The sequence below is a fragment of the Nicotiana sylvestris genome, chromosome 8 (assembly GCF_000393655.2).
Source record: "Nicotiana sylvestris chromosome 8, ASM39365v2, whole genome shotgun sequence".
NCBI classification, from domain to species: domain Eukaryota; kingdom Viridiplantae; phylum Streptophyta; class Magnoliopsida; order Solanales; family Solanaceae; genus Nicotiana; species Nicotiana sylvestris.
This window is the reverse complement of record NC_091064.1, coordinates 186,911,699-186,924,841: the sequence shown is the minus strand read 5'-3', so window position 1 is coordinate 186,924,841 and position 13,143 is coordinate 186,911,699. Positions and strand designations below refer to the sequence as shown.

At 37.6% G+C, this 13,143-nt stretch overlaps 1 protein-coding gene across 2 annotated transcripts; it reads right to left on the bottom strand.

Annotated features, from left to right (window-relative positions):
• Positions 1-1,547: 1,547 nt before the first annotated feature.
• Positions 1,548-13,082, bottom strand: LOC104222474 (aberrant root formation protein 4). Of its 2 annotated transcripts, none has more exons than XM_009773701.2 (14): positions 12,827-13,082; positions 12,554-12,730; positions 12,291-12,440; positions 11,552-11,624; positions 9,664-9,839; positions 9,536-9,595; positions 9,289-9,436; positions 8,957-9,016; positions 8,593-8,864; positions 8,446-8,517; positions 6,192-6,269; positions 5,888-6,091; positions 4,321-4,372; positions 1,548-2,046 (listed from the first exon to the last, which is right to left on the bottom strand). In XM_009773701.2, the coding sequence occupies exons 1-14, from the start codon at positions 12,941-12,943 to the stop codon at positions 1,829-1,831; spliced, it is 1,857 nt and encodes a 618-aa protein (XP_009772003.1). In that variant the 5' UTR covers positions 12,944-13,082; the 3' UTR covers positions 1,548-1,828. The 2 variants fall into 2 exon arrangements, with proteins under 2 accessions (XP_009772003.1, XP_009772004.1); XM_009773702.2 differs by having other exon boundaries at positions 9,536-9,589.
• Between the last annotated feature and the right edge of the window lie 61 nt (positions 13,083-13,143).

Genomic DNA, 13,143 nt, shown 5'->3' with positions numbered 1-13,143 from the left:
CTACTAAATTAATAAATGCTTTATATATGGCTATATCATTTCACTTACAAGTCGTAATGTGATGACATTCCATGATGGACGTTTTCAGTTAGGTGATGACTACCGGATGGGCCACTTGTAAAATTCATATCCGGCTGGTATCCCCTATTAAATAAATGAGCGTTAAAATTAATTCAATACGCCAAAAATATACATAATTAACACAAATGAAAATTGAAGTTTACCACTCTTCTTGTGAATTATGGAAAACAGGGTATAAATTATTTTCTCGCTGCTCATTCGCCGACGGTGATAAATTTAAATCAAGAAAAAATCTTTCATCCGAAACATGTCCGGCAAAAACTGATCCAGAATAACCACCCGATGACTGGGGGTTATCTCTACTACGCACAACCTCATTTTTTGGAACGTCTTCGACCTTCACGTACATCTCCAACATTGTGATTACAAGAAATTCCCGGCATTCGTCCGGAGTCCTCAAGAAATCACTCAAAGTGTCATCATCGTCGATGTTAAACTCTGAGTAAAAAGCAACCCCTTGCGGCGTAACGGAATACGGATATCTTCCGGTTACTTTGAGTATCACTGAACGTTTTCTCACACTCATTTTTTTGCATAACAACGATATCAATGTTTCGTACTCCATTGAAAGTGGCAATTTAACATTACACTTAGCAGGTAAACTGTAGCCCACAGAGTTATTCTCCATCACAACCTCACCCCCCCAATATAATGATACTCTTATTCTACGTTCTTCAGACATAATGAAAAAATGTTGGAGAATTTAACAACAATAGAAACCAACAAGAGTTAAAAAAAAATTGAATGAAGTTGTGGCGATTCTACGATGTTTATATAGGAAATGGCTAGCCGGAGAGGTTTTTTTTTTGTATATAGCGCCACAAAAAGTGGCTTTATATGCTTTTGAATTATTGAACCCAGAAATTATTGGTGGGGTCAGGCAATAAGGGGTATAGCGCCATTAATAGTGGCGCTATGTAAGATGTGTCAGTTTTACTATATATAACGCCACAAAAAGTGGCGCTATACAGTAACGGTGCAGTTACCGTTACTGTATAGCGCCACTTTTTGTGTCGTTATATATAGTTTGGTAACTTTTTTTTAACACTTATTTGCGTATTTTGAGTAAAAAAAAACACATTTTGGTTCCGGACTCGAGAAAAAGATGCTTCTTCGCTTGTCTACTTCGCTTGTCTAAAAAGGACCTAATATCTGACCTTTTACCTTTCGCTTTTCTTCTTTAATGGAGTAATTTTTTTTCCTTATACTATTAATAGTCTTTCTATTCTAACCAATATTTAAATCATTCGATATAATAAATCTCAAGTCCACCATCAAAATCACTGATACAATATATCTCAAACTTTACCTTAACAGTTGTTTTCACATCAAATGACACACCTAGACAGTTTCTACAAGACCATGTTTAGCAAATAAAATATGCTAATATACCTTTCAAGAAAAGGTGGACTCAAGATGATGAGCTCCAAACCATGAACCGAAGCACATACCTTTTAGGTCACAGTTTTTCATCCCATCGAGATATAAATTGCATGTAGGTGAAATTTTCTTACATTAAGAAGAATGAACTCCAAAGCTAATTTTCTCTTGCCAAGAAAGAATCCAGCTTGTCTGTACATAGCTTCCATCTCATTGAACTACAACATTGCAAAACTGGGATTTACAGTGTCTGAAGGGGGAAAACAAAAAATAACAAGACAATAACAGAATATGAGTAATTACAGTTTTCCTTCTATTGTTCCTATAGAAAAGATTACCAGATGACACTAATAGATTGGTGAAAAAGCTATGCATGTTTCAGATTATCTTCAACGAGTTCAATACAACGATATAAAACTAACTCAATGGGGTTCAAGGCACATATTGCATCTGATGCTAGTTGGTCATGATCATTCTGGTTTTCTGCTACGACTCCCGTCACTAACGTGCGCAAAGGTAGAAGCCATTCATTGTAAGCCTTCTGTAACATGTCCTTAGAGAGCACTCCAGTATAGTTGGTTTTCCCTGTTGCATGTGTTATGGAAGTCAGATGACTAGTAAAAGTTAGTGTCACCTTCTGTTGACTCCAAAATTCATGTAGAGGATAAATTAGTTTAGCCGACAGATATTAGACAACGAAAAAGACAAGAGTATCCACTGACAATAATTCATTAGTCGTGTCTTTTACCAGAAAGGACGAGACTTGAGACAGCAGAAGATCTTCCAAAGAAATACACCCATGGTTCTGTCACTAGCTTTATACACAAGACACTGAACAATTCAACTAGGCACTTCGTAAAGTATTTATATTCTTCAGAATGTTTCTTCGATCCCTTACATGCCATGCAAAAGAATGGACTATGGAGAGGAGAAAATGCTTCCAGAAAATGAGCGAAACCTTTTTTTCCAATTAGTAAGCAAGTGAAACTTAAATGAAGAGTTCCATGTGTACAGAGAACATTCATTCTGGATATACCACCTGACATACAATTTTCCTGAGTTTCATTTTACAGGATTTTTGTATAAAATTAGTAGTGGTGAAAGAACCAGATTGAAATAGCTATCGAAAAGATAGTCAAAGTTTAGATATGACTAATTGAATGAATTAAAGTTGTACAAAATGTAGCTCAAAACGTTTTGACATAATAATTTATAGGCTAATACACACTTACATCCTTCAACTTGCCCCGATTTCCCTTTTACGCGCTAAATACACGGGTAACCTTTACCTACCAAAAGTTGTCCGAAACATAGCTATTACACCTCTTCATGTTTGGCCACTTATTCCTGGAGGTTGCATTACGCGCGCCTATCGGTGCAAGACACGTTTTACCAGTCAAGGAAAAAAAGGAGAATACGTAAAAATTACAGCTATATCCAATTGAACAAAAAAATTCCAATTTTTTCGGTCTTCATCTTCCTCCGTGGCTGCTACCAACACCACCTTCATGGTAACCGCCAACACCACCGTCCCAAAACCAACAGTCATTCTCTCTAATACCAGTGTCACCTCGTCTTTCATCAATAAAGACCACAACTGTGACGTCACAAAACACTAGCCCTGCCCCAGGCGCCTCCTCCATCTCCAAAAGACCCATCGTACCCCTTCAACCTCCTTTCACGCTCATCATGACCACCAAATAATTCTACCGCCTCATGCCAGAATCACCAAAAAATATCCCAAACAACGACCGCCATAAAGACAAAAACGCCGGCCAACACCTCTCTTTGACCCCAACACTCCACCAAAAATCACTCAATCGACACCACTCCTACACCACCAGGAAATCACCAATCTCTCTCCATTTTTGTTTGAGTTTCACCAAGTTATACGGCTCTAATATCTCTTGACAACTCCCACAATCTCAATCTCTCCATCTGTATTTTTAGTTCTGCTTCCAAAAGGATTTAGAAGCTGAGTTCGGTCTGTGGAATCTTGCTTTGTGGAGTGGTAAAGGGGGTCTATTAGCCGAAGGAAGGTTTAGGAAAATGGGTTAGTGTATGAAAAATGGTAGGGGTGATCTGATGGGTTTTCTGATGAAGAAGGTTTTTAGGTGGTGATACAGGAGGAGGAGTGGATGCATGTGTGATTCTTTTGAAGGTTGGTTGGGGCAGTAGCTTGAAGGTGGTGGCTGTTGGGTGGAGACGTTCAGGTGGCTGTTGGAGCCTGTGGGTGTGGAAGGTGGAAGATGGAGGAGGTATGGGACATGTGACACTTCAAAAAAAATGCCTCAGACAATAATCTTGCTAATCGTGTGCCTAAAATGTTGGTAAAAACTTGCTGGCCACTTCGACAAAAAGCGACGTCTTTGCTAAGATTTGAGATTAGATAAGGTGTGTAAAGGATGCCCATGTACTTAAGGTGTGTAAAAGGGAAATATGTGCAATTTGGACGGTAAAGTATGTATTAGGCCGATTTTATATGACTCTTTTCATTTCTGGCATGCTCAAGATGTTTGACACCATTTATTAATGATATTATAGATGTTCACAAGTTTTAGAATTCGGATACATTTCAACGATTTCAACATTAAGTCTTGATGTAATGTTTTCTTCGCTAAACTAATTTTTCAACATCACTGTGATTTTTCTTTCATCTGCCACTAATATACACAAGTCAAAATAGCATCTTAAAATTTGTATCCAATCCCTCAAACATTATAGAGAAGCCACAAATAGAAGTACCATGTAACTGGTACCAGGAGCGTATTATTCTACTCAATGATAAAGTGGAAAAGTAAAGCAACCATTAAAGACACTAATCCAATAGAGATTTTTTCATAGTTAGACTACACTTACCAGTTGACTCTCTGATCAGTACAAACCGATATAAATTGAGAGCTGATAGAACCTGTAGATTATGGCAAGAATTACAGTAAGAACCCATAAATTTGATCAGCGTATGTAGTTAAAAAAGCAGAAAGGAGTTCGTTCATTATTCCAAATTCGGTATGTTATGAGGGTATCAGGTGAACAATATGTACTTTTTCAAGGGAAAATCATAAAGTCATAAACTAACACACACGATCAAACAAGTGTGGCATTAATATGACTCAAAGAGGCAAAGAGGCAAAGAGCCATCAATCCTCCTTATTTTTCACCAGACAAGAAACATTATAGAGACGGGAGAAAAAAGAAAAAGTACAAGAACTTCTTAAGTGAACAGCGACAATAACTTTAGAGGTGGCACCATCGGGCTTTGAAATCAACATAAATGTCAAAGACACCATAAGAAATCTATGTAGCTAAAATGTTTAACCGAGAATTTCAGGCAAAACTAAACTTTTCAATACTTGCTCTTTGTGAACAAATTAGGTAAACATTGTTAGAAACTTTAACATGTATTTTTTTTTAATAATCGAGAAATCCCCAAGGGCCTACTGGCGGCGCATGGTTCGAAACTTGGTGGATAACGGCCCCCTCCTCTACCCACTTAAATACCAAATATGCGGCAAGGTTTGAACCTGCGATGTGCATCACGCGCGGCGCTCTTACTACTAGACCAAAGCCTCAGCGGCTCAACATGTATTTTCTCAACATACTAATATCAATATGCCCTAGTTACTTCATTTCAAACAAAATTTACACCACTTTAAACTGAGAGTCGAGTCCCAGCAGCATCCTTGTCGTACTTCTAAGCAAATGCTGAGCAGACACAAGTTGACAACTGCATGTCGACTATTTTGTATTTAATGCATGTCTTGGAGTCGATAATGAAGGTGGGTAGGAGGAGTTGATTAAAACTTAATTCCTTTTCACTACTCTGAAGTTTTGATGAAGATATTAGCACAACATTACCTCAAGAAGGAGAGAGGGAGAAAGACTTGATCAAAGATGGTCCACTGTATGAGACCAAGTAACTTCAACATCAGATGCAAATCCCCAAGAATATTAAGCACAGCATCACCACATTTATCCTTTATAATGGTTAAAATATAAAATTTATAAATCCTAGCCTTTTCTCATCATTATAATTTCACAGATACATCTAACTGGCAGCTCGCTATGTAAGTTCACTCATGCTGCTCAGTGCAAAGTGGAAGAGGAACGATCATACGGTTATCACCCAACACGGAGTTTATTTGTGCCCCAAATCCTATGGTCAAATAGCTTACCCATCATGTGATAGATAAATGAAGAAAAAGCAGCCAGTTCTCTTTATGGAGTCATACAATAAGCTAGCTTATAAATCAACTGCCGTTAATGCCACTGGAAGAAATAACATCTCATTCTCTCTATATCCGGAAAAAGAATCCAAATAGAACTCAACAGAAGAAGAAAACATCATGCCAGGCAAGTCTAATACAAAACTATAGATGCTAATATAAGTCACACATTGTGGAGTGGGAAAAGGAGAGTTAATTACTGCATCACTGTATTCAGGAAGGGATGGAGGGCCACCCTTTGGAGGCTTTAAAACCAGCTCCACTAGTTCGAGAGCACCAGCACTCCAAAACGAGGCACATGGAGGATCTTTCACCTCTGCCTCTGAGACTCCACTTGTTACCGAGATGCTTCTACTATGTTCCTCAAGCATTTCCCTTTTAAAACAATCTAAAAGGATTGCAATCTGTACATAAAAATATTTAGTTATGAATAAATTCAATTAAGTGTAGTCCCAGAACAATTATTGTAGCTGCGACTTCTCTAGCAACAGAAGGAGGACATACCATAGAAGAACACTCGTTATTCTGTATCAAAGCCTTTAGGATGTCAAACCTTAAAGAACTTGGAACATCTGCAAGCACCTGATAATGTAAAACCAATCATCAAATGGTCACATGCAAGTCTAACCGCAAATTCTCTATAAACAAGTAAACAAAAACAAACGATTCAATTCCCACGTATATACATTCTTTATCACAAAATATAGCCAATAATGCGCATTTAAAACAAAGAACCCCGTGAAGCGTTTAAGAACTAAACACAAAGCCAAAGTAACTTGGAAGTTCAAAGTATCCTCAAGGGTTTTATCAGCATTCACCCCTTTTTGTTAGTTTTTCTCCTTTTCACTCAAATTCTTCTACTTTTAGCACTCTTTTCTAAAGGTCTATAATAGGCCACGTTTCTCCACACACTTAATGGCATAATAAGAAGTCAAAGTCCGCACAAGGTTCAACGTCCACTCAAGCTAATATTAAGATTTCCATTCAGCTAGTCCACGGTGCCTGTATCACTAGTGGCAAATTTAGAAGGAATTGGTGTTCCTTTTTTATGCCTCTTAGACAACTGTGAAAGAATACAATCCAAGCAGTAACTTTCAGTAAAATAACGCCAACATCAATATTTTGACCTCGCAATGATTAGAATAAATTTAAGACTGAAAATGAAAAAGCTTGAACCATGTAGAAACACTTTAGAGGAAGGGTTTTAGGATTACTAGAAGTGAGACTAAGTACATACGGCAAGTTTAACCAACATAAGAAGTATCGGACGGAATGTGGGACCTAAAAGCAATGATTTAGATAACTAAGCCCGATGTTCAAGGACAGGTATTATAGATGAAGATGTCACGCATAGAATCAGAATAGGACGGTTGAAATGGAAAAGTCCCATTGGAGTGTTATGTTTGAGATGGATATGTTTCAAGGTGAGGCCAGTTCTATCGAATGGTTTAGTGTCTGAGAGTTCCAGATGTTAAGATAGATAATTTGTCATACAAGAGTAGACAAAATTAAAAAATGATCGTTTTGGCAGAAGGTGCAAATAGCACGCATGAGGATAAAATGAGAGAAGGTCGCTTGAGATGGTTTGGTCATGCTTATGTCGACTTTAGATGCATCGTCTTTATGTGTGAAACCATGTTGATTGAAGGTGTTAAAAGACGAGGTATACCAAAATTCACATGGAAGGAATTGCCTCGAAAGATCTAAAATCTCTTGGAATCCATATGAAAGAAAAAGATCTAATAATCAGTGGGCATTAGTTTTTAGTCATATTAGTAAGTTAATTTTAGGTCCAATGTTAGCAAAAATTCTTTTAGTCTTGGTAGAGATTTATATGCCAGTAAAACATGTAGAGAACTTCTAGCGGTAGAGAAATTAAATCGTTATATATTGGACTAATACGGGCTTAAATGCAGCGACATAAGCAGTGAGGATTCATACACCGACAACTACTTGCTTGGAACTGAGGCATAGTTGTTGTTGTTGTAACAACTCGGATTAATTTCTTGACAACTAGTCATAATGTTTTTCATGTGCACTTTTAGATACTCCACTAGAGAGTAAAGTTCATAGGCATCTCTTGACAAATTGGCCATTTGCAATCTCTAGCAAGTGTACCATTAATAGGGAAATACCAGAATGAAGAGAAGAAAAGAAGAAAGGGTAAAGAAAAAAGGGGTTAAAGTGGCAGTACTCTTTTATCTCTCTACCATTTTGGGGTAAAAACCCCAAGACACTCATCTTTCTTCCTTCGACAGAGATTTAACCAGACTGAATCTAGGCCTAAGTAGTTTAAAACGCAAAACAGAGAACAAGTCACGTTTTACTCTCTAGCATTAGGGACAGAGCAACTGAACTGCTATTATGCAATATTGTCATTTTGACTGTTAGGCAAACTTTCCAAATTACTTATAATATAGGAAACATGAAGGATCCTACAACCTGTAAGAAGTACAGTCTATTTAAAGAACATCATCAATTCACTTTCATCCATACCCCTCATGTAAGAGTAAGAGATCATTGATAGATTATCAGAGGAATAAATTACAATTGCAACCTTGATCAAAAAAATTACAAATGCAACATACGCTGATACTACAATTTGCAAGAAATATCATCTTTCTGAGTACTAAAAGAAAAGCATCAGTAGACTCCTCATTTTGCTCCAGACGGGAGTCATGCAATTCTGGTATGATAATAACATTGAAAAAGAGCTTCTGCAAGCAAAAATTTCAAAGCACAGGAAAAATGCTTTTACCTTCTTCAAGGCATCAAATGATTTCTTCCGCAAAACAGCATTTGGTGCATATATAATGACCATTTCAATTGCCTACACAGTGCACTTCAACTTTAGGGCACTAGGACAAAGCAGTTCAAAAGAACTGAAGATGTCGTAATAATTCACCTGCAATGCTGTATATAGAGTAGGCATATATGTGTAGTAGTCCATATTGTCATTTTGAATTTCTACGGTTGCACCTCCATCCATTATACAAAACAGGAAATCAAGAGCATGTGTTTTCAATTCCCATGATAGGTCGATACTTGAGAAGACATGCTTTAACATGCCTATTGCCTGCCATCTTTTAGTCTGGTTCATTTGAAGTTCATTTTTCACTGCTTCAAAATCTTCATCAGCAGCCATTGATGCCTCATTGGATTTGTAACCCCAGATTACTGCACCAGGAGAAGTATAGACAGGTGAGTGGGAAGGTATCCAACATCTGGTGAGAGGAAGAATAATTAATTAAATCCACAAAATAAGTGACCTGCAAGTGATCCACCATGCTTGACATGAGAAAAGCAAGCCATGTCATCATCCCTGTCATCTGGCAATTTCACTAGGATATTAGATGACACCTATGCATGGACGATTTCTCACTTTCTAATCAAGGTACGACATTATTCTCTAATTGACATACATGGAAATTAGCAAAACATTTTGTAACTGATGATAGTGAACAATATAGGAATAAGTACCAACCTCCAAGGCCTTTAAAAAAAAGTATCTAACAAAAGGGGAGAAATCCAGTATCCACCACTAGATAAAAAAGGATTAGTACCATAAACATAAAGAAGAAAATAGGATGCGCGTATTTACCTCCACATATGGATTTGAACTTATCAATATCTGGTCCAGTAATTAATCCCTCATATGAAATACCACACAATGGAAGAAAGCGTGACAGGTATAGCACAATGGAAAGAAGGCTTGAAATGTTACGCCTCATTGCAATTGAAGCAAGAGCCTGCATGCAAGAATGGAATTTTATCGCAAAAATAATGGCCTCAAACAGGAACCAGAAGAGCTCAAGCTAGATTTTGAATTGAGTCTCAGGAACACTGACCATGAGTTGCAAGACAAACAGGCCCAGTAAAGCACAAAGTTTTTTCTTATCTTTCTGTTCCTGTGAAGTAAAGATCAATCAGAGTAATCCTAAGAAAACAAGATGGTGCATACGAGAATATCACGGACCAACTTTTTGCAAACAGCTTGTATTGATTCTGCAAGGCCAATTGCTTTGTGGAATAACTCCTCAGTGTCTTTGTCTTCAACATCTGCCTCTAAGGACACAGACTTCAAAACACCAAGAATAACAGGAATCACAGTTTTCACTTGCTCAAATTGCCGTCTTTGGATGAGTATTATAACTGAAATCAATGAATAAGGTAAAGCAATCGAATCACGTCATTGACAACAAAAGAATGCTGATAGAAGAATTAAGTTCGATTTAGAGGATTAAACCTTCACGAACTATTTTAGTACTAAATTCCCCAAAATTTGACACCAACGAATTTAACTTCAAATTTACTCATGGGGGCGACGAGAAGATAAAAGTAAATCAGGCATATCAAACTTTCATTTCTCAGTTTTGATTTGCAAACTTAAATAGTCTCACCAACTTGAGTTTGAGAGTGCGTGTTGAAAGTCAAATAATCAAATAAATTATATCCTAAAATATGTCTAGATTCATTGAACTGTGAGTAGAGAATATTATGAAGGTTATTATATAGGATGTGTAGAATATTTTGCATTTAATTGTAGTATAGTTACATAGGATATCAAGAAAACTTAATTGTTACGTATCTCGTTAGATACAGAGAATAACCACTTGTGGAGCAGCCTATGAACCTTGTATAAGGAGCTCTTTGTGTGTATTCTTACTCACTTAATGCAAGACAAAGGAATTTCTTTTAATTTTTTCAATTTCTACATAGCCGCTAGTAGAATTGTAAGTAGCTTCTGCTGAGGAGTAGCTATAGCTGCTTGAGAGAGGACAACATCGGTTGCCAACCTGGAGGGAACATTCGGCCAACATTTTTCTTCTTTCCTTTCCTCCTTTTGGCACCATCCCTTTTCCAACGACCAGATTCACTCCTCTATACGGCATACGACACCATCCTCCATCTCAAGTGACTGGAGCTACTCCTCTTGTACATTGTTAATTAACCAAAGAAGTTTTCCATTTTTCGCAATCTAAAGATGGCCTTCTTTAACATTGTCTCTGACTCTATAAATGGATCTAGGATTTCTTTTCATGGCTTTGGCCCATATGAGATGTGTTTTAACTATTCACTTCAATTGGCATCTCTAATAAACATAATGGCACAAGAAAATCTTGTGTTTCTTAACTACTTTGCAGTCTCATATTACTCATGTAGCAACAGAAAATGCTTAGCAGTACGAAGTTAGCAATACGGTAAACTATTTCTAGTACGGTCCAGCTCACAGTTATGATCACAACATAGGCAAAAGTCATATTTAGAAGCAGCAAGAAGGCTAAAATTGATTTTAAGTGAGGAGAGTCTCTCTTGAACTTTCGGCTGGTAAAAGGAATCTCAAAAAAGATGAACAAGGAGTCAATGGAGACAAAGCTATCTCCCGTGGAAGTCAAACATTGAAGGGGGAAAAAGATCATAAGTTAGCTTTTAAAAGCCAAGTTTTCTTCGTCAGGAAAAGCAAAAAGTAAAAAGGAAAGGGGTACCTTCATAAGTCTGGATATGAGCCAAGCGAGGAGGTTAAGCATTTGGGGGGGGGGGGGGGGGGTTACATATCAACCATCTTAGATTTGAACATGTCCTAATGAATTGGTGGGGAGGGCGGAGGCCTAGCCATTAGGAACTCCTAAATCATTTGCGAGTTCATAAAAGGTGACACCATACACAACTTCATCCAAACATAAGTTCTAATTTCTGCCGTGAGAATAAGTTCCAATACCCCTGTGTGAACTCAGCAATAACATTATGAGATTTCAGCCTTCTACCACCTTAAGAAATATCACTACACAGTTTAAACCTATTTTCTCTAGTCTATTCATAAAATGCCAATCAATGAAAAATATCATTGGCAATTTCTGGATTACCTTCGGTAAGGCCGCCAATAAGAGGAGCAAAATAGCAAGGAATCTTGAATGTTTCACTTGGGGAACTTAACGCCTGAAAATTCCAACATAAACCATCATAAAAGACGACGAACAAAATTCTTACAAGCACAAACCTAGAGAGAGTCAGCACGGTATACTATCTTCTAAACTACAGCATGTAAGCCCGGGGAAAAAATGCACTATGTGCACCTGTCTCACTAATACAGACACTATATTAAAGTTAGAATCTACACGGCAGTTACTTGAAACTCTAATCCTTATCATTCAACTGGTATCTCGCATAAGAATTTCTCCTATCTAAGCAATAGCAATCTGATGAGGCAAAATGGAGATTGTTACACAACCAACTTGAACAGTTGGCATTCAACACTCAATAAAACGACTGCTAAGCATTTATCACCGAAGTTAGGCAGAATATTACAAGCTATAGAGTAAAATAGTCAAAGAAGCAACAGTATTCTTCCAATCAAAGCTCTTTATAAACGAAATGTTTAATACGTATAATCCCTCATTTATTTACTTAAGATGAACAAAAAGTTCAAAACCTTCATGATGAAAAGGCTGTACATGAAATCACACAGTATTCCAACTCTGAACAATCTTGTACAGAATTTTACAAAGAACTTCAACTTTGGACAATTTTCCTCGCACGTGTTACTGATGGGAAAGGAACTGGTAAAACCAGCTTCAGAGAACTAGAAATAGAACAAGTACATACCGCGCAAAGAATTGATAGCATGTCACGCGGAGAACACGTACTAACTAGATGACCAACAATGAGTTCAGCAATCTCCGAGCATCTTTTGGATGCACAAGCAAATTTACAAACAACCTTCGGCAACTCAAAGGATAGAGCATCAATAACTTCCTGCAATAAAGTACAAATATCATAATAATCCTTTTCCACACAGTAAATCACTTTTTCTTCAATTTCATTACTTCACGAAACGAGAAAAGAAAAACTAATTTTCACAAAATTACCTGGTTTCTGGATGGTGAACTTATGAAACGATCAATTTCAGTAAGAATCTCGAATGCTGTTGTCTCCAACTCCAAATTTGATGCATCTTCTACTACTGAGACTGAGAACGGATTAAGGAAATCGACGAGCTCGACGACTAATTCATTGGATTTGCTAATGTCACCGGCTTCAATCAACTAAAGGTATAAGTAAATTCAGCAATTATTCGCGCTTAAGGATATCGCCATATATGTTAATGTAGACATGGAGTGTGTGTAAGTGTTGTGGCTTACTTGAGAGCATGTAGCTAGGGCCTGTTGGAGGCGAGGAATGATAGAATTGGGAGAAGATGCATCTGCGTTAAGTGAATCGGCGAGATGCGAATCCTGACGGAGTTTCTCTTCCGACATTCTGATCGTTCTCTCTCTCTCTCTCTCTCTTCACCGGTGATGCTGCTGATGTTCTGCGGCGCGATTTCGCAGTCTCCGTTTCGAGCGACTTCGCGGGAAACTTACGTGTTGTTCCAAGTGCTTAGTGCAAAACTGCAAACTTACTGCGGCTAAGTCAAACTAATGTTGTATTTGACTCTGTGTTTGTACATAGATAACTT